Here is a 25928-nt window from a genome sequence, read left to right on the forward strand (position 1 = left end):
TAAAATCGTGATCTAACCATCTTTGAACGTTTCAGACATTCAAAGCCCCGCTCGAAGAGGTCTTGAACTCGCATTTACCGTAAGCATTCTGCCTCGTCGCCATTTCATACTCTGTGCGAAGTAGTCGTTTAACGAACTCTAGACCACAACAAGTCATCATCATGTCCGACAAAGAAGGCGCCGCTCCTCCTACCGAGCACCTCAACATTAAGGTGACCGATAACAACAACGAAGTTTTCTTCAAGATCAAGCGCACAACGCAGCTGAAGAAGCTTATGGATGCCTTCTGCGAGCGCCAAGGAAAGCAAATCTCCACTGTTCGGTTCCTGTTTGATGGCACCCGAGTTCGCCCTGAAGATTCGCCAGAGACTGTATGATCATTTCCCTCTCTTTTTCGCCATCCATTGGTGTTTAGGTACTTTGAAACTGACTGGAAATAGCTCGATATGGCTGATGGAGATACCTTGGAGGTTCACCAGGAGCAGATCGGAGGCTGCTAGACGCGCTCTGCATGTTACAGTCGCACTTCCAGAGAACCGAGGCTGCTGGGGCGACATATGTGGGGGGATACGCTAGGGCGGATGGCTAGCAATGGATAGAAGATCCCAATCGACGGCCCATGGGCGAAGGGGCGGCGTTCATACTGCTTTTCCTTTTTTTATGAATGATGATTATCTAAAGCCACCCAGTCTTCTCTGCAGACTTTGAGGGTGCTTTCGCTATATTAAATTTCTCTGGAATTCAACACGACTGCATCACGTAGACATAGTCTGACTTTGGCCATAGGCTTCGTATTTGAACCTAGGACTTGTGCTAAACTAATGGGACCTTTCTTTTTCTGGAAACATGTAACTGTCGCAACAGCTGGTCTCGTTTATTGCTTGAATGGCCTATGGTGTCTCAAAAGCAAGTTTGCGCGTCGATATATACTACATGGTTCTGTGTACTAGGTTCCTCCTATCGCCAATGGCCTCTAGCAACGAGTTATCAGGATAGATTCCAGGGTCAAAGAACCCCGCAGTTGCCTCAATAGGATCAATTGATGGACCACGCTTATTTTGAATGGGCCTGGAAAGTCCAAGGCGCACGAAACAAAGAGCCACCAGTTAGTTCGCCCAGCCATGCAGAGAGAAGACATGATATATACAAGTCCAATTCAACAGGTATATACACATATATGGTGCCAAAGCCGCCTAATATACAAAATGCCTCCAAAAATCACCTAGCTGCTCCAAATAGAAGCCTTCATCTTCTCCTCCTCTTCCTTAGCCTTAGCCTTCTCCTCGCGCTCGCGATTTCGCCTCCGAATTTCTTGCTCTTTAACGGAGCGGTCGTAAGCACGCTGCTGCTCCGTCCGCTTCGGGGCGCGGATCCCCAAAGCACCGGCAATCATCCGCTCCGCAACAGCAGTTTGCTTCTCCGGGCGACGGGTAGGAGCGCCCTGCGCCGAAGCAGGAGAAGCAGCTCTCGCCATCCACGGAGCGGATGTCTGCGGGGATATAGGTGTCGGTGGGGGATCTAGCGGCCCTTCAGCACTGACGGTTGGCGAGAGCACTGGGATAGTGTCTTCGTCATTGAGCTGGACGTCCTCGCCTTCCGGGGCGGAGAGGTCTGCTTCGTCTTCCCAGGAATCTGCGACCGGTTTGCGGAGTATCTTGGGGTTGGAGGTTGGAGTCACGCCTGCTGTTGAGAGTTTTTTCACGTTTGGTCGGGAAACGTCCTGCACTGGGCCCTTTCCACCTATGGATAGGCCGCGGAGAGCGGATTGAAGTTCAGCGCTTGGATCAGACATGACACTGGCACAGGCTGGGTGCAAAGGGTAATAAATATATAAGAGTGTTGATTAATGGTGGGAGTATATACTCAGAATTTTAAAGAAGATTTGTGTCATCTCGAAATAGAATTAATGGCGTCAGTGGGCGTGGCCGATCGTGGAGAAGGGCTAGACCTTGGTTGGACTTTGTGCCTGAGGATTGTCAGGCATCAATATCTCCTTCACAGTTGTAGTATCAATTAGGCAACCATGAAAGAATATGGCAGGAGTTGAGTGTTCAATAAAACAAAGAACTATTTTGATACTTTGATTCTCTACAAAATGATCTCTAAAGCCTCTCCCAAACTACCATTCTTTTCCATATTGGAGAGCATATCCAAACAACATGAAGTACGCCATTGCTACCATAGTCGCCCTAGCCAGCTTGTTCAGCTAAACTATCGCCGGGTTTGCCAATGGAGTTTACACAATCGAATCACATAGTGGGGATGTTTGGGGAATTAGAAACCCCACCGGTGGTAAATCTCGGGTTGACCTGCTACACCCAGATGGCCGTCAAACCGAGCACTGGAATATATACTCCTCCGGTTCCGACTACTTTATACAAGTTTGGGCTTTCTGTGGTGTGGTTTTTAACTGTATCGGTATACCTCCAACGGCTAGCTCTAGCGGGGTTGACAGACTTTACCCTTGAACCAAGGTATAAAAGACTTTAGTCTAGCTGGGAGTGGTTATAAAAGAAGGGAAATGTGTATGTACATAATGTCAAACTGGATCATCTGCATATCTTGGCATATACTTGTAAGTATTTACAATTGTATTAACAGTGGCCTAGGCCACATGGTTGCAGGGTGAAGAGGAATTTCAGCTACGTAGTATGGAAAGAATAGTGTAGTTAGTTACTTTAATCTTAGGGCTTTAGGACCTGACTAGTAATATTAGATAAAGGCTACCCTGTAACCTTGGCTTTTATATGAAACGGATCTATCGTGGCGGAGAAATCTAGACATCAACAGAATCTCTGAAAGAAATATATAAATAGGGAATTGTTAACCGCACCCCCCCTTGGATACTCGCACGCTCAATGCCTGAAAAAAATTCAGGTATACATATACCGTTCTCCCTATTTACCGCCTTCTAATTTAATACACCGCCTTCGTGTCAAACCCCTAATATAATAGTAGTAAGGCAGCAGATACCTACAATTTGTATGCAAGCCCCATACAAAATTAAGTCACTTTTGTCATACAGACGATCAAACAAATTAATATTCTAATTCTGGTTTACGCCTACTAACCTACCTTTCTTCTGACCACTTCTTCCTTCTTCGTCACTTTGAGCTTCAATATAATATCAGCACCAATCTATCAAAACTCTCATCAATATGGCCTCTTTAGGCCTGGAATACCTGTATTCTGACCCAGAATCCGAGTTAAAGCGACTTCCCGAGTCCCCCGCCGTACTAATCACTGAGTCCCTTACCGCCGAGTCCCCTACATGTAGAGCTAGACGTGACCGTGGGCCGTGGCCGTGGACGAAAACGCGCGCAGGGAGATGCACAAGGTGGATAATCATTATGTAGAGTAGATCGCCGCAGAAACTAATGAAAAGAGCGATTTTCTTCTGACAAGAAAGGTGCATTTTTAACTATGTAAACCAGAATTACATGGTGGCAGAATATATGGCAGAATGATCGATTGCACCTAATTAGGGAGGCGGTACCAACATTTCAGGTAGGGTATATGAGCATCCAAAGGAGGTGCGAAGATCCAAAGGGGGTGCGAAGATCCAAAGGGGGGGGCGAGGATCCAAAGGGGTGCGAAGATCCAAGAGGGGCGTGCGGTTAACAATGCCCTATAAATATCTTTCTTTATTGCGAATATTGAGCGAGCATAGAAACTAGCTTCTTCGCGACTTCGATATGGAGTACATCCGACCATATTCATATCTATGGAATAATGGTTGAAATCCGTGCTGCAGCCGTCAAATGCACAGAAGTGACTCCTCAATGTCCGGTTGAGGGCACTATCTATGGCTACGCGCCTAATATTGTGTTCAGCGTTGAATTTTGTATAATATTCGGTGTTTGTTCTATGATACAGATTGGCCAGATGATCAAATGGCGTCTATGGCCATTTAGTATTGCCGTGATTCTGGGCTCTTCGACTGAGGTGATGGGTAAGTCAAAATACAACTCCATGAGAATGACTGGTCCACTTTCTCAGCAGAACTAACATAAAATAGGCTATTTTGGTCGTATATTACTCCACAACAACCCATACTCATCCGTCGGCTTTAAGACACAGCTTTGCACGTTGACAATAGCACCAGCTTTCTGGTCAGCAGCCATATACTTGACGCTGAAGCATGGAGTGAATGTGTTTGGCCAACAGTACTCGACATTAAGGGCGAAGTGGTATCCTTACATCTTTGTCACCTGTGATATCATTTCGTTGATTCTCCAAGCGGTTGGCGGTGGCCTTGCAGCAGCAGGCAAAACACAACATGTCAATGATATAGGCAGCAATGTCATGCTGGCCGGGATTGTTTGGCAAGTCATCACCTTGACGGCATTTGGGGTGATGTCGGGCCACTTTCTTCTTTGTATAAAAGGCGCCCCGAAAGATGGAATGACGATTGAGGCTCGAAGAGCTTGGAAGAGTCGCAGTTTCTGGGTATTTTTCTGGGGCATCCTTGTGACATTTTTCACAACTTACGTCCGTTGTGTCTACCGGTAAGTCATTTGCTAAAATATCTTGATATCCAAGTACTGATGTTGGGAGTTTCAGTATCGCGGAGATGGCCGGTGGGTGGAAAAACCCCATAATGCAGGACGAAATTGACTTCACTATCCTTGAATCAACGTAAGTCCAACTTTGTCAAAATAGCTATGCATTTGACTGAGCTGACATTTGATGGATACTAGAATGTGTGCTATCGCTGTGATAACGCTATGTATCACTCCTCCTGGATACTTCTTCCCGCAAATGCGTGGGGATTACGCCGGACCAGTGAAGGAAGTGAAGGGGGTGAAGGGCTCTATTTTGCTAGAGCCGGAGCAAAGACGCACGTACCAGGGATTTTTCTGATTCTGGGGAGATCACACCTTCTTTCGTCAGGATATCTTCATTCGCCCATGTCTGTATATAGACCAAACAAGCATTTCAGTGACCAGATGTAGCGTTGAGAGTGACAATAGATGCTGGGGGTTTTGTTTAATTGTTTGATTGCCTGAGCATGTTTCTTCTTAGAACATCATTGAGATATATCAAGACCCCCAAAGACCTAAAACGCACAAGACCCAATGTCGCCTAGTGTGGCTAGAACCGTCATTAAATTGTTGCATGAGATTGAGATAGAGTTCTATGCCGATATGTTCTATCTAGTATAACCACATATCTACTTTGAAACACCGTAAAGTAACTATTGACCCTTAGCCAACGCAATGACCTTCTTTGCAGCCTCCTCAAACCCATCAAATGCATGCAAAGGAAGGCCACTCTCCGCAATCTACGAATATTCAAGTTAGCAATTAGATAATAGCAACGAACATCCAAATCAATGCCTACCATCTTCTGCCCCAGTTCCTCATTTGTTCCTCGCAGTCGCACAACCACTGGAACCTTCATCTTCAAATCTCGGAAAGCCAAGATAATACCCTCGGCAATCATGTCGCAGCGAGTCAATCCACCAAAAATATTGACGAAGACGGCTTTGACGCGCGTGTCAGAGCAAATCACACGAAATGACGCCTTGACAGTCTCCGAAGTAGCCTTGCCACCGGTGTCAAGGAAGTTCGCGCAGTGGCCACCGTGGATAGCGAGGGCGTCGACCGTGTTCATGGCAAGACCGGCTCCATTGACTACGCGATATTGTGAGCAAATACCTTCTTTTGAACGAGGCATAGATAAAAATACATACCAAGTGTGCCAACACTGCCCTCGCCTTCCAACCTAATCTATGTCAGCGGAAGATACAGACAAACCTTGGGAGTCATGGAGGTGCTTCTACATACTTGACGTAGACGATTCCGTCCTTTTCGGCTTCAATCTCCTCAGGGACTTCTTCGGATACATTGCGAAGTTTGTGGATATCTTCCTGTCGGCCTGAACTGCGGAATGCAGCATCGTCGAAGCCAAAGCGCGCACCGTGGACCTCTAAAGCACCATCGGCAGAGATGCAGATCTGCGTCTCCAGCGTAAAGGCCTCCTTGTCCTTGTAAATCTCCCAAAGTGCTTGTAAGAACCCTGCAAGCTGCTTGTGGGCAGAAGCTGGGAGACCCAAATGCGAAGCAACAGCAGCGATGGTGGAGCTTTCGAGCTTGGTCTGAGTGTAAGAGAATGGAAATTTCTGCGACTGAGCTGGGCTAAAGTCGGAAGTCGGCGAGGCAGTAATGCATGGCGACAACGCTGTTCGGTCGACTGCAATAGAAACAGAAACAGAACTATCAGAGCCAGAAGCCGACTCATTGACTGGGATAGACTTCTGCTTGAGGATATCGAATGCCTGGAACTGCTTGATGTAAAGATTACGCTTGTGTTCAGGTGTCGGTCTCGAGATTGGCGTAACTCGTCTCATAGTATGAAAGCCACGTTTGTGTAAGCTAGCCCCGGATATTGACTGTGGGTAGGTCAGTACACTTCAGATTGGATTTTTTAAAAAAACACACTCACGCTTATACCCGGCCGGGTAGACTGGTTCGCGAACAAAGTCTTCATTCCTTCACCGAACTTCTCGGGATGATTAACCATAACCGCCCCGGCACGTTCAAGCGCTTGATACTTAGTTTCCGCATCTGGTTCCCCAGGAGCAGCCCATGCACCAGCATGTCCCATGATCCGCCCAAGGGGTGCTTCCAATCCACCAACAAGAGCCATGATGGGTCTATCCAAGATCAGCATTGCACTCAGAAACATCAGAGTCTAAAAAACTAAGACACAATAACTTACTTGGGATCAACAGTCCTTCGTCGATAGTCCGTAATCCACTCAGCGGCATCCATCTCCGCCGTACCCCCAATCTCACCAACCAGGATAATACCCCTCGTATCAGGATCATTCTCAAAGAGCGTGAGCGCATCGACAAAGTTCGTGCCAGCCAAAACGTCACCGCCCATACTGATACAAAGACTCTGACCAAGTCCAGCCCGAGTCGTCGACGCGACAGTCTCATAGCTCAGTGTCCCAGATTTAGCCACGATGCCGACATTTCCCGGCGCGAAGCAGGGCAATGGCTGGAAGCCGATTCGGCATTTGCCGATGGCGGATATAATACCTGGACAGTTCGCACCTACTAGACGGGTCTTGGATTGCGTTTGGAGCATGGAGTGGATCTGTGATGCTGTTAGAAAAAAGACACTTCAACTATTCCCGGTACGATTAACCGCGAGTAAGGAAGCACTCATACTCGAAGGATGTCGTGGATCGGCACATGCTCCGCCACAGCCACGACGAGCGGGATTTCCGCTTCAATGGCCTCTTCAATGGCTTTGGCGGTCTGGTTTCCCGGAACATAGATTGCAGATGCGTCGGGTTTTGCGCGTTCTTGGGCCTAGGTGCTCATTAACCAACTGATCAAATTACGTCCCCAATGAGCGAACAATCGGTTCAATACTCATACCGCTTTGACAGATGGAAAGACTGGTAGACCTAGATGTTCGCCTTCAATGCCAGGCTTGACGCCTCCCACGATCTTAGTGCCCCATTCAAGGGATTCCTTGACATTGGCGGTTGCTTGTCTTCCTGTGGCTGGGATCAGCACTGCATGGCATTCCGTTGCGAGACCCGTTTGGAAAGAGAAATAATTACCCGTAAATCCCTGGAATTATACTCTGGTATGGGCGCCAATCTTGAGGTTTGGTAGAGTGTCCGCATAACTGGCGGTGCGGGGGTGGTTGTGAAGTGCCTTGCCAGGGGAGCCCGTAACTGTGGCGCCCGTTTTGGCAGTGTGTGCAGAGTCATGATGTTCAGGGTGGAATACACATGCAGATTGGCACGGTCTATAGCTGGAATGAATTATATACAATATTTTCAAAGATATGTCAAGAAGGCTATGCTATTCAGCCAAGTCGGCTAATCCGGTGTCGGAGCTTTCCCCACATTTGCCGAGGGCCTTTTTTTATACTTCGCTTCACATAGGAAACAGACATATGAAATATAAATTCGTATTTCGTCTACTAAACTAACTGAATACGACTATCTTCTCAATAGTCATTAAGATGAAGCTTCTTCCCCACAAACCTTCTCCGAGCAGGCTTCTCGCCGCGTTGTTCCCGTTCAGCATTGAGACCCTTAAGCGCATGGAGAAGCATACCAGCATCAAAGAAGCCATCTAGCAAGATAACAAGTTAGCGAACCCGCAACCCGAGAATCAGCAACCAAGGTACCAAGAGTGAAAGACTTACATCCTCCCATGCCATCATCCTCCAAATAACTACTATCAGTCGCCGAAGTAGGTGTATCAGCACCCTGCGCACCCCCACCTCTAACAATCCTTCCACGGCGATGCAACTCTGCCTGCGCACTCTCGGCAAGAGCCTCAGTCTCCCTCGCGCGACTCGTGCGCGGACTCGGCTTACGATTGGTCGCGCGCAACAACTTCCGAATCTCAAACAGATACGACTCAAGCGTGTGCATAAGCCGCGAGGTCTGTCTGTGTTTGGAGCTTGCGCAGATCGAAATCGAGTCATCCTTGATAATGTATCCAATACCGAAGCCATCGGCGGATGTGGGGCCGAAGCCGAAGTGTCGCAGACAAGGGTTTCCGCAGTTCGAAGTCGACAGCACGGTGTTGTTGATCTTGTCCCAACCTGCGTCGGCGAAGATCGCGGGCGTTGGTGCCGATGTACGGTAGGCGCGCGCGCTACTTCCAGGTGAGGAGAGACCGTCTTCCGAAGGGGAGGAGTAGGAGAGTTTCGATGATTCGGGACCCTGGCTTTGGGTTGGGGATTGCGTTTCGCCGGGGCTGGAGTACCCGCCTGTTGAGCTGGTATCTGGGAAGAGGCCTTCGTCGAAGGAGCGTTGCCAGAGGCAGTAGAGGGCGTAGAGGTGGCGGTCTGGGCCATGGCCCTTTGAGCATTCCTTTGTAGCGGCGGTGTGTTTTTGGCATGCGGTGCGGAGGGCGTCGACTTTTTGTTCGGCGGCATTCTCACCCCAGAATGCTGTGACGAAGTCCATGCATTCGGGTGTTACGGTGCGCACGGCTTCTGTGCGTCCGTGCAGGAACATCTTTGTCATGGCTGGCTCGTAGGTGTTCTCGAGTCGGCCGTAGAGGCCGTAGTAGGCGGCCTGGAAGGCCATCTGGATAAATGCGTCTGGAGAGAAGCCCATTGAGGTTATGAAGTTCTTGCCGAAGCCCTCGAAGTCCAGGACTTGGAATTCGTGCTGGTAGAGCAGGTCGGAGAGGTGAGATTCGGCGAAGCGGAGGGCGATGTTAAGCTCGGGTGTCATGTCCCATTCTAGTTTGCGCGGTGTTGTGCTGACGTTTCCAAAACTGTGCGGGTCGCGCTTTGCTGGATCGGGGCTGCTGGTTGCCCATAGGCTTGGGGATTGGCCATTGATGGTCTTTGCGAAGCGGAGGATGGTGTCGGTGTACAGGTCGCTGGCGAATCGTAGCACTGTGTGGCCATCTACACCGGTATGCTCGAAGTTGATGCCTGCGCTGCCGTTCTTGCAGACGATGATTTGCAGCTTGTCGTACCACCGGTTGGTGCAGGTTCCAACCTGGACACCCTTGATGACTTCACTTGTGCCACAAAGCATGTTAGCACAAAGCTCAGATGTGGTGGATGGCTCTGTGTCGTCCAAGCATAAGACGAAAAGTGCGGTATCGACTATGTTCAAACACTCCGCGTTGTTAGATCTGGAATCTTTGGTCATGATATCGCGTAGTCCCGACCAGACTTTCCGATTCTCGGTGCTGAGTACACCTAAAGCACCCTTGGCAGCCTCATGAAGCGGGGTTTCAGCCGCATCTTCAATGATCACCTGCAGGTTAAGTGAGATATCCTTCTCACTCATGATCAAGTCGCTATTGTCATCTAAGACGTCAAACCAGTAAAACTGGCCTCGACACATGACAACCATGTGTTTAGCCGAGGGGTCCTGGCTAATGACACAGCCATTATCGGTAGGCAGACGTGCCGTTCCAAAAAGTCGTGAGTACTGATACATGCAAAGAGGCGTTCCTCGCACAGTATCAGGAGGCAACTCCTCCCGACGCACAGCTCGAACAAATGCCAATGCCGAGATCACCAGTGACGCAGCTCGAGTCACTTGGTGATTTCTGGCAGGAGTTGGGTCGTCCTCTAAAAGGAAAAACGGATTGAGGTTCAAAACAACAGCTGCGAATATTAGATGACCGTAAAGAAAGTGCCAAACACGAAAGCCAACTTACGATTGTCGAAATTCAGGTAAGAATCATACCCTAGAAATGATTAGCTTCCACCCATCCCAACCTTGATTCCAAAGTAAACTTACAAAATTGTTCAATATAGCTCGTCTTCGAACCAGCATAAGTCTTAAGCCGTTCTTGAAGAAGAGGACCATCATTCTTTAAAAAGTCGCGAACAGCAGACTTGGTCTCTTCATGGTCACGCGGGCTTTGCAAGGCCTGCAGAGTATCCAAGTACTTGCGACAAGTATCCTCCAAATCGGGAATAGGAAGTTTAGGCAGTGAATCCTGGTTTGCAAAAGTCAAGCCCTGGCTCTTAGGCTTGTGAAGCTCAGCAACCTCAGAGGATGGCCGTTCAGTAGAGACATTTGGTCTCACGACCGTGTGACCTTGGGGGTCGGACCCGGAATTTTTGCTTGTATCGGCGTCCATGGATTCGCCGAGTGGTTTGGGGGCCGTGAAGTATCTGACTGCCAATGAGGAGTAAGACATTATGTTAGATGTGTTTAAGTTCTCTCGACAATATAAAATCAGGCGTAACAACTAGCGAGGACGGTAGGGATTGACAGGAGGCGTAGGGCAGTGCGATAGAAGTAGTGGCAATCTTGAAGGCAGTATGATGGCATTGAGACTATGTCATGTGCAGATGCCGACAGATGGGCAAGGAACAAGGGGATGAAAGAAGATGCCTGGGAATAGACGAAAGTCACAGGATAAAGACCAAGCAGAGATACGAGAGAAATCAGGTGGCGTGAGACAAGAAGCGAGCATGATAATCTTATATGGACATGCGGATTATAGAGCGATCTCGACGGGCTGTGGATCCGGCTCGGGCCTAAGGGGAAATGGAAAAGTGACATAAACCGAGCAATAGACTTACAGAGCACTGGACAATGCAAATGATATGCAACCCCGAGATGCGGGTTGGTGAGACCGGATGATACTGTGGAAGAGCGGAATGATAGCGCCGGAGAAACGGATGAGTTTCACTTCTGCCGTCTGTCAGATGTCAATTGCCAAGAAAAGAGCCCCGTGGACAATTCATGATTTCTACATAGTCTCTTTAAGTATCATGGGAGACTTAAAAGGGTTTGTAATATGTAGATATCACACCTTCGGCGGTTTTCATGGAGATGAAATGGCCTTGTCTTGGAAGGATGCCCCTCATCCACCCGTGGGGGCCGATTTAAAGGGGAAATGATAGGGTAGTATGCGGGATAGACTAGGCTAAGAACTTACTTCCAAGGTTAATGTCAATCACCGATGGACCCCGTTGCGGATATCTTGGCTTGAGGTAAAAATGTACGAAGAAACCCGTTGAAGTTAAGAGATCAAGGTCAAATAGCTCTTTAATAAAGATAAGAAGAAGCCCTGCGGAACCGAGAAAGTAGTTTACCGTGTACCCGACATAGAAATTCTTGGAAATGAAGTATATCGGTATAGACTCTCCCTTCATGTTCCAATGACGTTTCGGGCGAAGGGACCGGTCATGCGGGGGAGCTTTGGGTCACGTGAACACAGCGTCATACTCCGTACATTACCACTAGGGACAACACTACAACTACTACAGCTACTTCGTGGATGCTGGGGAAACTTCATTACATATGCTAGGGTTGTACACAGTACATCACGCTCGCAAAAGGAAAAAAAAATGACGCCAGAGATTTTGTTCATCCACAGGATGCACCGCAACACAGGAGTGGGGGAAAACAAGGAGTCAAAAGAATATTCACAATAGAATAATAATATCTGCATTGCCATGTGTCCTCCAAAGTAGAAGGACAAAGCACGCTTGCATACATACAGTATGGGTCACAATGGCAAAGACCCGCTCGGCCTCTCTCCTTCGAGAAGAGCTTCCGAGCAGGATCATCGACTGAGGCAGGACATGCAAATGACGAAGAAGGTAAAAGACAAGAAAACAAATCCAGATGGCGCAAAGCCAATGGGCAAGACATGTTGTCTGGAACGAGATCGATGGGTTTAGATCACTTTAAGGAAAATATCAGTGCAACATTTTCAAACTCAATAGCTCCGTATATCCCAAGACGTTTATGCGCTCTTGGGCTTCAGGACGTTCTCGGCATAGGCGCCGGCGACGTTACCGGGGGAGCCGTAGTTGCAGACAGTGTAGGGCGCGGCACCACCAACGTTCTCCAGATCATCGCAGCTGACGGTGGCACAACCGACTTGAGTGGTGCTCTTCCAGACGATCTGAGAGAAGTGGCCCCAGGCGGCGAAGTTGGTCATATCAGGGCTAGACTGACCGTAGAGGCCGGCGAACTCGGGTGCCTCGTTGGTGTACATCATGTCGCTGATGATCTTCTTGCCGACGTCGGCCTTATCGTAACCGTACGCGATGTTCTGGCCGTAGGCGCCACTGGCGGACTCGACGGAACTGGTAACGTTAGTTCGATTTGTTTCTCAAGCAAAACGAAGGAGTATACTTACGTGTCGTGTCCGTACGAGCAGCTTGAGGCAACAGTGTTGGCAGCCTCCTCGAGGTCGGTGGACCAGGTCAAAGCGGGGACCGAGTGGTCGCTGCGGTGAATGTTGTGGTAGTATAGGACAGACTCCTGATAGGAGCTGCCAGCACCGGGAGCGGCAGTGGCGGAGGCGGCGGCGGCAGTGGTAGCCGAGGAGGTAGCCGAGGTGGTCACGGCCTTGAGTTCGGCCTGAGTAGTCGAAGAGGTAGTGGAAGACGAGGTGGTGCTGCTGGGAGCAGCCTCCTCAACCTCAGCGGCAGCAGTGGTAGAAGCGGCGGCAGGGGCGGAATCGACCTTAGCGGCCTTCTTGGAAACGTCGACGGTGGGATGGGCAGCCTCGGCGGGCTTGGTGTGGTCCTGATTGACCACAACAGCAGTGTTGGCAGTGCTGGCAGCATTGGTGGGCCATTGAGTGACAGTTGTGGTGACGATGACGGTAGTCCAGTCGGTCACGTAAACTTCCTTCTCAATGACCTTGGCAAAAGTGCCGACCGCCAAGGCGGCAAGGATGACAGCAGAACGCATTTTGGGATAGACAAAGAAACTTCTCCAGGAAGTTTTGTTAAGAGGGTCGGGATTGGTTCAAGCAGATCGACTGCGTTGGCAAAGGAGTGGAAGTTGGTGAGAAATGAATGGCAGGCCTAGAAGCACCTTCTTTCTTCAAAGAGTGAAAGAAAGATAAGATGCAGGCTGGAAGGATTGAATGGCTTGGAGAAAAGAAAGAAGGGAGGGGAGGTTTAATGAGTAAATAATGTAGAAAGGGGAGACCGGGAGATGGGTGGGGCCGTGCGTTTAGGAAGGATATTAATTTTAAATGAAGTCCAAATGAATTGGATCTCTGTAAATTATTTCATAAATTGTTCTATATGAAAAACTTCAATGGATCTCCCCTATACTTATTCTCTGGGGAATTTCCTACCTGAGATTTTGCCTGAGATTTTGAAAATACCTCAACGTGGCACATTCTATGATACATTCCAAGCCCTAGATACCATTCACAGATGCGAGGCTGGAGATTTTGGACTAATCAAATATTCTCCGGGACATCACCTGCAATTTCGTTTTCTAGATTAAGGGTACGATGTGTGATATGTGCCCCTGGATTTGTTTACTTATCACCTGGATCACCATGGACCTATAACTTCTATGGAGTACGTACGTACGCTAGTGAGAAGAGACAAAGGAGGGTAATTAAAAGTGCCATGGGTTTCGATAGAAAATCTCGGAAAAACAAAACCCCAAGGTAAAAGGCGTATAGATCGTAGCTATGATCGTAGCCAGGGGACAGCCTAGCCCCTTGTCCAAGAACGGTTTCAAAATATCCACTGCGTAGCTTTCAACCAATTACTAGAGTCCACACCAAACCTCTCCCCACAGGAACTACTAAGAAAGTTAGTCTACTCGGGCGGATCTGAGATAGATTAACAACCTCGTTTCAGCCACTCATTTAAAGCGGGAAAAGATTCAAAAGATTCTGCGGAATACTACTCCGGAGTAATTTGCAATCGAAATGGGATCATTCCCCTTCTACTGAGTTTTAGGTATAACCCTTTAATATTGTTTATATATGGATCGTCCTTGTTGACGGTGGAAAAGCGATTCCAAGGTTGAAACATTGGAATCTCATGGAACAGCCAATCAGATCGAGATTAAAAGATAGACCGCTAGTACTGTCCATGGGCCATTGTGGGACACGGCGCCTAGCTAGCACAACATAGGTGGAGGGGAAAATCCAAAACGTTGTAGTTTCTGTTTAACCTACATCTGCCGTACTCCGTACAGAGTACTCCGTAGATTCTAGCCTTCACATACCTCCACATTTCCGGCATTGGAAGCCCACAGGAAAGTCCACAGGGGCGGCAGGAGATCCGCTCTGAAATAACATAAAGCCTGACCCAACCGAACCAATCGTCCAAAAACGCCACACAAAAAAGCCCCCTGATGTTAATATCGAAAACATAGCCAAAAAAACACCCCATAACGCTCGCCTAGATATCAATATTTCGGCATTTCCCGGTCTCACAAACCATCAAGTAGTTCTTGGCCGGCTCGGCAGCCTTTAAATCTTGAAAGAGGGGGTTGCGGGATTTGAGCCAGAAAGACTGATTCCCCACAAAGTCTCTCAGATGTGAAGGGCGAATGTCAACAAGCGAAGTGACCACAATAGACGAGGACACGGCCACGCCGGCCTCCTCCCGAATTCGCCGCCGGATTATGTCAATTGTCGACACAGGCTCATCATTGCGACTGAGGAGACTGTCACCACGTGGATTAGGGTTCGAGACATCGGCGGTGGAGAACACACCCGTCACCGTGCGAGTGCCAATCTGGAGGCCCACAATCACGTCCAGCATTCCTACGAACAGGAAGGGGTGCTGGATGATTTCCACAGCGAATGTGTTGCACGTTTGCCGGGCCAAGGTCTGGTAACTCTCATCTTCGAGCAGAGCGGACAGGCGCAGCAGATTACGCGCAATGACTCCGTTTACCGACGGTGTTGCTGACTCGGTACCAGTCTTCAGGCGGAGGAGGGGGCCAGGCATGCCGGGGGTGGTGACTGAAGGTGTACTGTAGTATCCCGTAGTTGTAGAGCCACTCTGAGCCAAGAAGTATTCATTGAGGTACTCTAGAATCACCAAGTTAGTCATTGTTTCCCATTGAAACCAAAGGGGTTATTCTCACTTTGCAGTCGTTCGGCAAATTGAAGATAGCTGTCGTCAAAGGTAGCCTCATACATGTCGAGCAGCCCGCTAGCCAAGTATGCGTAGTCATCAGCGAAACCTGGGGTGTCTCCATGACTTCCATCGCGGTAGATGCGCCATAGCTGTCCTGTGGCTTTGTCGAAGAGCTTGTCCTTAATGAAGCTGATTGCCCGTGCTGCCGCTTCGCGACACTGCACAGCCTTGGAGCTCTCGATCTCCTCAAACAGAACACTGCACTTGGCAAGCGCACCGATCGCCAACCCATTCCAGGCCACGATAATCTTGTCGTCCAGGTCTGGTCGCCCGCGTGTTCGCTCGCGGTAGTCCTGTAACTTCTGCTTTGAAGACTTGATGATCTTAACCACTTCTTCCTCGCTAAGACCAAAGTCTTTAGCGAGTTTGCTTGGTGTGGCGCGGATGGATAACACGTTTTGGTTCATGAACTCATCATGCGGGTCGTGCTCGGGTGGAACGTTGCCGTCAGGGAGAACACCCCAGTGTTTGGCGCAAACTGGGGCATCCCGAGGGCCAAGGACGGAAGTGAGTTCCTTTAGAGACCAGACATAAAAGGCACCCTCCCGCTTTTCGGTGTCATTTGGATGAGGGTAACTGTCCGCATCTTCCGAGGAAAAGAACCCTCCAGTGGGCGACTGTATCGGGTCGCTCGTTAGGTAGGCAGCCAGATCATAAACAGCGCCTAAAAGTTCGGGGTCATGAGTGAGCCGGAAAGCGTCCACGTAAACATCTAATAGCTGTGCCTGGTCATAAAGCATCTTCTCGAAATGAGGAAGACCCCAGTCCGTCGTCACGCTATACCGTGCAAATCCGTGGCCAATATGGTCTCGAATGCCACCGCGAGCCATGTTCACTAGTGTCGTGACGGCCATCGCGGTTGCTTGTTCACACTCATCATGCCCTACAATATCCTTGACCTCAGTTGGGTAGGCACCGACCCGGAGTAGGAAGCCGAGGTTAGACGGTGTAGGAAACTTAGGTGCGCGGCCAAACCCGCCATTGACTGAGTCGTATCGAGATGCGAAATGCTGATACGCTTCTTCTAGAAGCTCAATATCCATTTCCTCCTCTTTATCATTATCACGATCACTTTGCTGCGAGTGAGTCCCTTCCTCGGCAAATTCCTTCAATTGTTTGGTAATTTCTTTGGCGCTGTCGAGACAACGTTGCTGTTGTGTCTGCCAGACGTCTCTCAATTTTTCTAAAATCTCGACGAACCCGATTGCCTCCGGGCCCGTAAATGTGTTTGAATTTGGGCCTTGCCAGTAAGTGCCACCAAACACGGGCTCGAGGTCAGGAGTCAAAAACACATTCAAGGGCCAGCCACCAGAGCCCGTTGTGGCCTGAACATAATTCATGTAGATGTCGTCGATATCTGGTCGCTCTTCGCGATCAACCTTGATCGGGATGAAGGACTCGTTCAAAATCGAAGCCACCTCTGATGACATGAACGATTCTTTTTCCATGACATGGCACCCTAGACAATATTAGAATACCAGTACCTCCAGTGAGATGGCTGTAACTTACAATGACATGCAGAGTAACCGATACTGAGAAAGATTAAACGGTTGTACTTCTTGGCAAGCTCCATGGATTCTGCATCCCAGACTTGCCATGCTACCGGGTTGTTCATATGTCCTCGGACCTGTTGTTCTATGAGCGTGATGCAATTTCTCCCGGGGGAACACATCTCTCACATAAGGGGATTTGCTCTGCTGCAACCGATTGACCATTTTTGGGCCTGTGTCAGGTACATCATGACGCGGATGCGCGTGATTGATCGAGGCCGCCATTGTGACTTTCCAATATTTCTGCTGGTCGGAGACTAGAGGTCCGTCAGCCCGAAGCCCGAGGCCCAAGAGGGGTTACTAACGGCTTCCGGCAGTACAGTACTCAATTTTAGAAGCTACCCCACGATCGAGTCTTAATGGGATATAAAGTGGTGGCTTGTAGCGCAAATAATATCTCGTCACTGGGGATACAAAAGGGTTGGAGCGTGTCTTGAAGAATAACGTCGTGTGCGGGCCATCCTTTAGGCGGGGGAGTCGAGGCGAAGGTCGTGGACGCGGGAGATCGGCCCTGTGCGTCATGGCTGCATCAGGAAGGTCACGTGAGTACTATACGGTTGCAGGTGTGTATATTGTAGGTTCTGTATGGTCTAGTAGTCTATATTATATGTTATCCAGTGCACTGCATATGTGTCTGCTAGGTATACACATGCTCAAAGCATAATTGGGTATCACATCATCTAATCGTCTCCCATTAGCTCTGCCAACTCTGCCTCTTCCTCCGCCGTTAGCATTGATTCAGCTGGCTTTTCCTCCTCTTTCTTCTCCTCTTCCGCGGGCTTCTTTGCAAGTTCCACTGCCTGTTGAAGATCATCGGGTCGAAGGGACCATTGACGAATGGTCGCATCAATTCCTACGCTGACAATAGTTGACCCCACAAGCACCAGCCCAGTGACCTCCTCGAAGTGTCCAGAGAAAGTATGATGGAGCGCCCCAGTCTATTTAATCAGCATATATCCCATGGAAATACTGAGAAAGAAAGAAATACTTACTGACCGGTTCCACACTCTAACTTCCTCGTCCCGACAGGCGGTCACAACCCAGCCTCCCGTTTCATAGACGACAATATCTCGGACAAAGTCAGGATGTTCTAGGGTCAGATTGGCATTCCACCCATCCTCTCGAACCAAACATTTGGCAGTCTTGTCAGCTGAAGCAGTCCAGAGGTCACCGTCATTATCGAAAAAGAGCTTGTAGACACTGGTCTCATGTGGAAGGAGAGGGTCAGTAGTACTACCCCCGCCAAAGATACTGAATTGGCGAATCTCTCGATCACTTCCCGCACTAAATACGATTGGTTGAGTAGTCTCTGATTCTGGGTCAAGGGCAAGGTCCTGGATACCACGAGAGTGGCCCTTGAAGGTCTCCAATCGCTCACCACTCGTGATATTGAATACCAGGACTTGTGCATCGGCACCGCCGGAGATGAGCAGATCATCTCCAAGCAGTCTTGCACTGATGACTGTACGAACAAAATCGGCATGGCCTTCGTACTTCTGGCGTTGCTGGCCCGTGGCCGTGTCCCAACTCCAGATAGCTTTGTCCCAGCATCCGGCAAACAAGAGCTTGCCATCAGAACTCAAACAAAGACAAGTAACGGGAGCCATAGGGCCTGTGAACACCCTAGCTGTCTCTCCTGTCTGTAGTAATGTGAGAAGTTGGGAATTTGAGACGATTTAAGATTTGAGATAACGAGTGCACTTACGGCAAGGATGATTCTTCTCACAGTGCCATTGCTTTGCGCAACATAAATCGAGCCAATATTCCAGGGGTCTGGATGAGCAGCTAGGATCTTGCCTTGTAGTCGAATAGGGTTTCCATTGGTATTCTGGGCCTTGGCATCTTTCCGCTCCTGGTCATCCAGAGATGCGCTGTAAGGGATGTCAATTAACACTTTTCAATTCAAAGACTAAATAATCATTTTGACTCACGATGTTTGAAAGAAATGATCTCGGTTCGAAGATGTCGTCATCGTGTCTCAAGTCTCTAAAGATCAAGTCAAACGTACAAGTAGCTCTCATTTTTCCCCATCAACTTCTCCCCCGCCAACTTCAAAATTGCTATCCGAGCTTACATCGTCCACCGTAGCCCGCACTCCTCCACAAAACCACAGATTTTGCGTTTCCTCTCCCTTCCCTTCTCTTCCCAACCTCCTATCTTGTCTCTTCGAACCTCTACGTTTTCCTTCTCATTCCCTCCGTATCTTCCCCTTTGCTTACCCCGCGCGATATCGCGCACAGCTGCCATGGAAATGAATCACCTCATAGGGTCAGTTTGAACCTGTTCGGAGCCAAGGTGGCCTGGAGTTAACATTTGGCAGTCAGCGTTTCAACCTGATCTCGAAAAGTGACATTCGGTGAGTTTATCAGAATGTCTCCATTGCTTTGTCCACAATTAATTGTCGTTCAGCTATGTCGGTACTCTTCACGAAATCAATCCCGAAGCTTCCACGATAGCTCTCGAGAATGTCATGTCATTCGGCTCAGAAGGGCGCCGTGGCAACCCCACCGAGGAAGTCCCTCCCTCCACCAGTGTCTACGAGTACATCGTCTTTCGAGGAAGTGATGTGAAGGATATCAGCATTGCTGGGGAGGACCAAAAGGATCCCGCACCGCAAGAACCACCTCGGGTACCAGATGACCCTGCTATTCTCGGGGTAAGTCACCACCACACCTCTTTCCTCGATCTACCGCGTCATCCCGCACAAGAAATCACCGCCCATTATTTCGGCAAATTGATCAAGTGACGAAAAATTCTCGGATGTAAACTCACAGACCTGTTCTGAATGCGCAAAACCGTGTAGAGATTTCCGTTGCCTTCCTTCTGATGATCAATTCCCCATCTTGGACTTGTTTTTCGTCTCGTTGGGTATACAGTGTTCTGACTAGTGCAAATAGGGCGCGCAACGACCGGTTCCCGCCCAAGGGCCTGACTCGGGACCTGCTCCACCAAATCTTCCTCCCCAGGGCCCTCCACAAGGCCCTCCCCAGCTCCCTGGGGGAGCTGGTCCGACTCCTCCCGGTTACCCCCAGCAGCAACAATTCCAGCAAGGATACTACCCACCCTACGGACAGCAGCGATTTGGACCACCTCCTCCATTCCCTCCCGGTCCCGGTTTCCCGCCCTACGGTGCTCCGCCCGGATGGTACCCACCTCCAGGCCATGGATTCCCTCCTGGTCCTGGTCAATTCCAACCCCCGATGCCCATTGGCCCTGGCCAGCAGCCTGGACCTCAGCAATCCGGACCTCAGCAGCCTGGAGCTCAGCAGCCTGGAGCTCAGCGCCCGGGGCCTCCTGGTGCCGCCCCCGCACCCAAGCCTACCTCTGAACTCCCGGTCGGGGACAAGGTTGCCAACAAGTCTACGAGCCGTAACGCAACCCCCGCCGCTCAGAACGCCCCCACTCCTCCAATTGAGTCAAAGCCTTCTGTGGCTGAAGCTTTGCAAGGTCCTGTCAGCACTGCTCCTCTGACTGCTGTCCCTCAGAAGAATGGTCGAGTCATGCCAGCTATCCCAATTGCTGCTCCAAAGCCTGCTCCTCCGGTCGCCCACATTCCTACCGCCCCTCGGGGAAATAACCAGTCGATCACCGATGCCACTGCGGCCGCCACTGCTGCCGTTGCTGCCGCCATGGCCAAGTTGCCGCAGCCCGGTGCGCAGAAGCAACCCGGACAGCCCGAAGGTGTCGTGGACGCGCTTGCGCAGCAGATGAACCACATGCGCCCTTACGACAACACCCGTGCTCCCCGAGGCGGCCACCATCACCCTCGTGGTGGACGCGGCGGTGCTCGTCCTCAGCAGCAGCCCAAGAAAATCGAAGTCCCCCAATCGGATTACGATTTCCAAACCGCAAATGCCAAATTCAACAAGCAGGATTTGGTGAAGGAAGCGATTGCCACCGGAGTTCCTGCTGCTGAAGCTGAGGTTCATGCAGCCGAGGAGGCGGAATCCATGGAATCCATGTCAAATAGCGGTGGCACTTCGCACCATGGCTACAACCGCGGCTCTTCTTTCTTCGACAATATTTCGAGCGAGGCTCGCGATCGTGAGGAAAACACCGCTCGTGTTGGTGGTCGCGAATGGCGTGGCGAGGAGGAGAAACGCAATATGGAAACCTTCGGACAGGGTAGCGTTGATGGCTACCGCCCCAACTACCGCGGTCGTGGCCGTGGCCGCGGCTATGGTCGTGGTCGAGGTGGAGGTGGTTACAGCCGTGGCTACGGCCGTGGCCGCGGCGGCCGAGCCACCTCGGAGTCCACTGGTGTCCCATCCCAGGGTTAATCGAGATCTCTTTTTTTGATTACATGTCCTTCTAGCGATGATTGCTATCTTGTTTTCATATTTGGGGTGGCAAGACTATGACCGAAACGAATAATCACGCTTGAATCTTTTCTAGTCTCTTCGGCGCAATGGCAAACTGGGGCCGGGGGCATACTGGCTTGATCATACGATACTTCCTGCGACAGCAATTATGGGTGTTTGTGTTTATTGTTATCTCTTTCTTTTTTTTTTCGTCTGACACGCATACCGTTTTTGCAGCGTCTTGTGAAATTCCTGGATCCGGTGGATATTTCTTTTTCGTGCTTTAACTACGTAGAAAGTGGCTAATACATCACGATCTCTCATGCTTGGCATAGAGCTGGTATCGTTACTGTGTGCACACACCATCTTTGGGGGGAATTCCCTCAATGACCTAAATGAAAAAGGCAAAAAAATGAGGCCGAATGGCCTACGATTATGTTTCTTCTCGTAGATCTATGTAAACAATGTATACAGCGTTGTAATCCACAGGCCTTTAAACTCTCAAGGCCTAAGACCAATCCTACGCGTAGCATCCACCAACTTAACCAGATTCAAACATCATTCTATGGGACCCAAGTACAGGGAAATCTCTCCGCATATCCTCCGAGCCCACCAGGACTCTTCGAACTTTATACAGATATCGTGCCTTTGCCCTGGACTGTACGCTATGTAATCCGGCTGTTGAGGGTGAACCCTGTATAACAGGTCTAGCCTCCTACGGCTGTGCAATATAACCATCTATATCAAGTGCCTTGTTCAAATAGATACCTAATTCTGACCAGGTGTGTTCCTCTTATCCAAGGAAAGAAACAATAGTCAGAGATATGCGAGACAGCATCTTGTGACTCCTTTTAATCTATATGATGGCCGTCTCTCCGGCTAAACCTCGGGCCAGCAACTCCGCATTTCTCCCACATCCTGGCCGCTTGCATTATATTGAACCTCTAAACTACGCAAGCCCGGGCCGGATTGCCGTTTCTTGAATATAAAAAAAGAGGGTTTCGTCCTCCGGGCTTACCCAAGGCACATTCCCATATTCCATCTCATCATGAGCACCCAGACGCAAACGGAGACAATCGTGCTACGGACAAGAGCTTCCACCGAAGCGATTCCAGTTGAGCATGAATCATTAGACTCGAGCCCCCCGGAGCTAAAATGGATGTATGCCAAAATCCTCAGCGCAGGCTTATCATTTTTCGTCGCGGGGGTCAACGACGGAAGTCTAGGATCGCTCATTCCCTATGTGATACGCACCTATGACATCGGCACAAACATGGTGGCCGTCCTGTAAGGCCAGACCAATAAATACCCATCTACAACACAACACTAACATTTCGCCAGATATGGTACAACCTTCTTCGGCTGGCTAATCGCCGCCCTAACCAACGGCAAAATAGTCCAATACCTAGACCTAGGCCTAATCCTATGCCTAGGCGCCGCCATCCAAGTCTTATCCCAAGTGCTGCGTGTCTGGGAACCCCCATTCGCACTATATGCGATAACATTCTGCCTCGCCAGCTTAGGCCAAGCCTACAACGATACTCACGCCAACACCTTCATCTCAGGGCTGAACGGCGCGCACCGATGGCTCGGCTTTATCCACGCTATGTACGCGGGCGGGTGTCTAGTTGGCCCGTTTGTAGCGACTGGTGTAGCGTCAGCAAATATCGATTCGAAGTGGTATCTGTTTTATCTTTTCCCGCTTGGTGTGGGGGTGGCGAATCTTGCGCTTGTGGGTGTTTCGTTCCGGGACCGTATGGCTACTCCGACTATTTTGAGGGGAGAGAGGGAAGGAAGAACTGCGTCTGCGCTTAAGGAGATTAAGGATACACTTTCTACGCCCGGGGTTTGGCTGTTGAGTTTGTTTTTCTTTTTCTTTCTTGGTGCTACTATCACTGCTGGAGGTTTGTCTTTTCCTTTTTCTCTCTACATGATATGATGGATATGATCTTTGGAACTAATTAACCAGGCTGGATGGTCGAGTACCTTGTCAATGTCCGCAACGGCGATGTCAAATCAATGGGTTATGTCCCAGCCGGCTTCTATGGTGGATCGTTTCTAGGACGTCTTCTCCTCGCCGAGCCTACGCATAGATTTGGCGAGCGCAGGATGATCTTTATTTATGCTGTGCTGTGTGTAGGGTTGCAGTTGGTATTCTGGCTGTGAGTTTGGCATCTCCAAGATCCCATCTATGTCCCGATATCTTGCTTTGTCTTTACTGATACTCGTGCCTTACCTACTAGTGTCCCGAATATCATCACTGAGGCAGTAGCAGTCAGTTTATTGGGATTCTTCTCTGGTCCTTTCTTCGCAACAGTAAGTATCGCCCGCTCTATATTCCTGATCCCAATTCTAACTTTTGCCTTAGGGTATATCGGTCGGCTCAAAAATCTTCTCACCGGAAATCCGCTCTTCGGCAATCGGTAAGCCCCCGCAGCCTTGGAGTCCACGTGGCTGGAACTTGTTCTAACCTTAATCCATTAGCATTCGTTTTTGTACTCGGTCAAATTGGTGGATCTATCTTTCCCGCACTGACGGGTATCATCGCGGGACAGGTTGGAGTCCAGGTTCTACAGCCCATGCTTGTTGGTTTGCTCGGTGCTGCTGGTGTGAGCTGGTTGATCTTGCCTAAGGATACTGCGTTACATCAAGATTGATGGGTCCGAGCTGAATGGTATACGACGGGGGTTCGATTGGTACAGAGAGCCGAAAGACATATTATCTGGAAAGCTTGTATAAAGAGCACCATTTTCAGGCGCTTCGAGAAGATGAGATCCTATCTAGAAGACAATATGCGAGGGTTGCTAGTGACTGATGTTGCAGTTATAACCATAAGCCCCCTTTTCACCAAAATCTTAGTCATACTCTTATGGGCAAGCAATTTCCTTTTCGGAGGTCCATTCGCCTTAGCATGTCCAGGGTCACACTCGTTGGAAACTCTTTTCATCACGGGGCTGAAACGTAACAGGCAATTGGCGTTAAATAATGCCAAGGCAATAATGTCTTATAATCTTCAAGCTAAGAATCGCCCCATGTAACGCCTGAGGATTGGGGCAATTTATTGTCTGCTGACTCCGCCCTTTACTTTGCATTTCTTTTCTGTAAACATGAGATAGACACATCTTGAAAGCAACATCATTCTACAATGCGACAGTCGCTTATTACGGCTCTATGGGCATGGTCCAACTGGGCCAGTGCCAGTGCCAGTGCCAGCGCCCATTCATTTCCTGTGCGCGACGTACCTGCAGTGGTTGGCATGGAACTCTATGGCCGTGAAATATCTAGGCCGCTAATGAAAAGAGACACTGCCACTGTAGCGGCGGACATGGCCACCTATGTACGTTCAACTGGAATATCATTGCTTAAGATTGGAGTCTCATATATATTCAGGTGGCAAATTTCGTCAATGTCTCGATTGGCACACCACCGCAGCCCATGGGCATGTTGGTCGACTTCCTGCGTGACACGCTCATGGTCCTTACCGAGGACACACGTATAACAAAGCCTGGATGTCAGGATAATCGCTATTGTTCCTTACTTGGATCATACAATATCACCAAATCGTCTAGTAATGGCACCAAAGACGTTCCAAGTGACATAAAGTTTGGAAGTCCCTACATGACACCCACTGACGTTATCACTGTTGGAGGGACACAAGTGAAGGATGTCGAAGTAGAACTTTTGGACGTCGGATACACAAACTGTTAGTATACACTCTCGGTGTCTGACTTCCGACTTGACCTAATCCAATCTAACAGGGAACTCGATGGGTCTATCTCCGGAAAGCAATTCATTTCCCTATCAGCTAGTCGATCGGGACTTGATCCGATCCCCCTCGTTCAGTCTATGGGGCAATACATCTGAAAGCGGAGGGGCAGGGATACTGTTTGGCGGAATCAACAAAGCCAAGTATCACGGCCCATTACAGGCCTTTGCCTTTAACAGGACATACGGAACCTTGTCCCTCCCTCTCTCGAGATTCCAAGCGCACACAGAGTCAAAGGTCCCAACAAATTATACCCTGTCCAGCTCCAAGCCATACACGCTGACCGCCCAGTACATCACCACGACCCTTCCCAAGGAAGCGGTTCTACGGATGTATAAGGACTACAACATCTCCTTTGTCGGTTGGGATGGCGAAGATCCCCAATTTGGTATACTCCCATGCTCCCGACAATACACCGAAAACCACACTATTTCCCTGATTTTCGGCGACGCTACCATCTCTACAAAATGGAGCGACCTATTCATTCCATGGGGCGCCCCCGACTCGGAACAGTGTGAGTTCCTCATACAACCGGAAGAAGAAAACGTGAACGCAACCTACTCCGGTACAATCGGTACCAGTTTCTCAGACCATATGTATATGGCCATCAACTACAACAATGATTTTATTGGAGTTGCTGCCTTGAATGGGAATCCTGGCTCGGACGATATTGTGGAGATTGGAGATGGTCCTGAGATCCCGGATGCAGTGGGTGATTTCCCGACGTCTATCGTACCGTACACGAAACCGACGCCAACACCATCGACGTCGACGTCGACGGGACTGGCGAGTATGCCGACTTTTATGTCGGGTGGTATGTTTGTCGGTGTTGCAGGAGCTGCGTTGGTAGCAGCGTTTTAACGCCCTTTTATGGTGAACACCGGGTTCAATGAATACTTGCTTGATTGAGCGGGATGGGGCATGG

At 49.5% G+C, this 25928-nt stretch overlaps 10 protein-coding genes across 10 annotated transcripts; 5 read left to right on the plus strand and 5 right to left on the minus strand.

The window, feature by feature from the left end:
* Positions 1-161: 161 nt before the first annotated feature.
* N7447_008268 (SUMO family protein SMT3) lies at positions 162-500 on the plus strand (the record flags this gene model as incomplete). Its single annotated transcript, XM_057232530.1, has 2 exons — positions 162-371; positions 441-500. The coding sequence occupies 2 exons, from the start codon at positions 162-164 to the stop codon at positions 498-500; spliced, it is 270 nt and encodes an 89-aa protein (XP_057082072.1).
* A 722-nt stretch (positions 501-1222) lies between these two features.
* On the minus strand, positions 1223-1792 carry N7447_008269 (uncharacterized protein; the record flags this gene model as incomplete). Its single annotated transcript, XM_057232531.1, has 1 exon — positions 1223-1792. One exon carries the CDS (start codon positions 1790-1792, stop codon positions 1223-1225), a length of 570 nt encoding a protein of 189 aa, XP_057082073.1.
* Positions 1793-3732: 1940 nt separating this feature from the next.
* Positions 3733-4863, plus strand: N7447_008270 (RTA1 domain-containing protein; the record flags this gene model as incomplete). The annotated part of the gene is made up of 4 exons (XM_057232532.1): positions 3733-3952; positions 4019-4508; positions 4564-4638; positions 4701-4863. The coding sequence occupies 4 exons, from the start codon at positions 3733-3735 to the stop codon at positions 4861-4863; spliced, it is 948 nt and encodes a 315-aa protein (XP_057082074.1).
* Positions 4864-5197: 334 nt separating this feature from the next.
* Positions 5198-10657, minus strand: N7447_008271 (ATP-grasp fold subdomain 2; the record flags this gene model as incomplete). The annotated part of the gene is given in 13 exon segments (XM_057232533.1): positions 5198-5284; positions 5344-5636; positions 5696-5727; positions 5790-6394; positions 6448-6658; positions 6724-7106; positions 7181-7324; positions 7394-7591; positions 7604-7772; positions 8014-8104; positions 8178-10115; positions 10169-10198; positions 10252-10657. 13 exon segments carry the CDS (start codon positions 10655-10657, stop codon positions 5198-5200), a joined length of 4587 nt encoding a protein of 1528 aa, XP_057082075.1.
* A 1560-nt stretch (positions 10658-12217) lies between these two features.
* Positions 12218-13176, minus strand: N7447_008272 (Allergen V5/Tpx-1-related protein; the record flags this gene model as incomplete). Its single annotated transcript, XM_057232534.1, has 2 exons — positions 12218-12563; positions 12617-13176. 2 exons carry the CDS (start codon positions 13174-13176, stop codon positions 12218-12220), a joined length of 906 nt encoding a protein of 301 aa, XP_057082076.1.
* Positions 13177-14639: 1463 nt separating this feature from the next.
* On the minus strand, positions 14640-17161 carry N7447_008273 (thioredoxin domain-containing protein; the record flags this gene model as incomplete). Its single annotated transcript, XM_057232535.1, has 4 exons — positions 14640-15277; positions 15334-16845; positions 16896-17013; positions 17066-17161. 4 exons carry the CDS (start codon positions 17159-17161, stop codon positions 14640-14642), a joined length of 2364 nt encoding a protein of 787 aa, XP_057082077.1.
* A 455-nt stretch (positions 17162-17616) lies between these two features.
* Positions 17617-18908, minus strand: N7447_008274 (WD40 repeat domain-containing protein; the record flags this gene model as incomplete). Its single annotated transcript, XM_057232536.1, has 4 exons — positions 17617-17874; positions 17929-18576; positions 18642-18807; positions 18868-18908. 4 exons carry the CDS (start codon positions 18906-18908, stop codon positions 17617-17619), a joined length of 1113 nt encoding a protein of 370 aa, XP_057082078.1.
* A 273-nt stretch (positions 18909-19181) lies between these two features.
* On the plus strand, positions 19182-21216 carry N7447_008275 (uncharacterized protein; the record flags this gene model as incomplete). Its single annotated transcript, XM_057232537.1, has 4 exons — positions 19182-19204; positions 19257-19292; positions 19346-19592; positions 19834-21216. 4 exons carry the CDS (start codon positions 19182-19184, stop codon positions 21214-21216), a joined length of 1689 nt encoding a protein of 562 aa, XP_057082079.1.
* Positions 21217-22285: 1069 nt separating this feature from the next.
* Positions 22286-23894, plus strand: N7447_008276 (putative MFS transporter; the record flags this gene model as incomplete). The annotated part of the gene is made up of 6 exons (XM_057232538.1): positions 22286-22524; positions 22579-23141; positions 23207-23399; positions 23481-23553; positions 23606-23660; positions 23722-23894. The coding sequence occupies 6 exons, from the start codon at positions 22286-22288 to the stop codon at positions 23892-23894; spliced, it is 1296 nt and encodes a 431-aa protein (XP_057082080.1).
* Positions 23895-24382: 488 nt separating this feature from the next.
* N7447_008277 (uncharacterized protein) lies at positions 24383-25864 on the plus strand (the record flags this gene model as incomplete). The annotated part of the gene is made up of 3 exons (XM_057232539.1): positions 24383-24574; positions 24628-24940; positions 24996-25864. The coding sequence occupies 3 exons, from the start codon at positions 24383-24385 to the stop codon at positions 25862-25864; spliced, it is 1374 nt and encodes a 457-aa protein (XP_057082081.1).
* Positions 25865-25928: the final 64 nt, after the last annotated feature.

This window comes from Penicillium robsamsonii, assembly GCF_028829455.1.
Source record: "Penicillium robsamsonii strain IBT 29466 chromosome Unknown utg000005l_segment0_segment0, whole genome shotgun sequence".
Lineage (NCBI taxonomy): Eukaryota > Fungi > Ascomycota > Eurotiomycetes > Eurotiales > Aspergillaceae > Penicillium > Penicillium robsamsonii.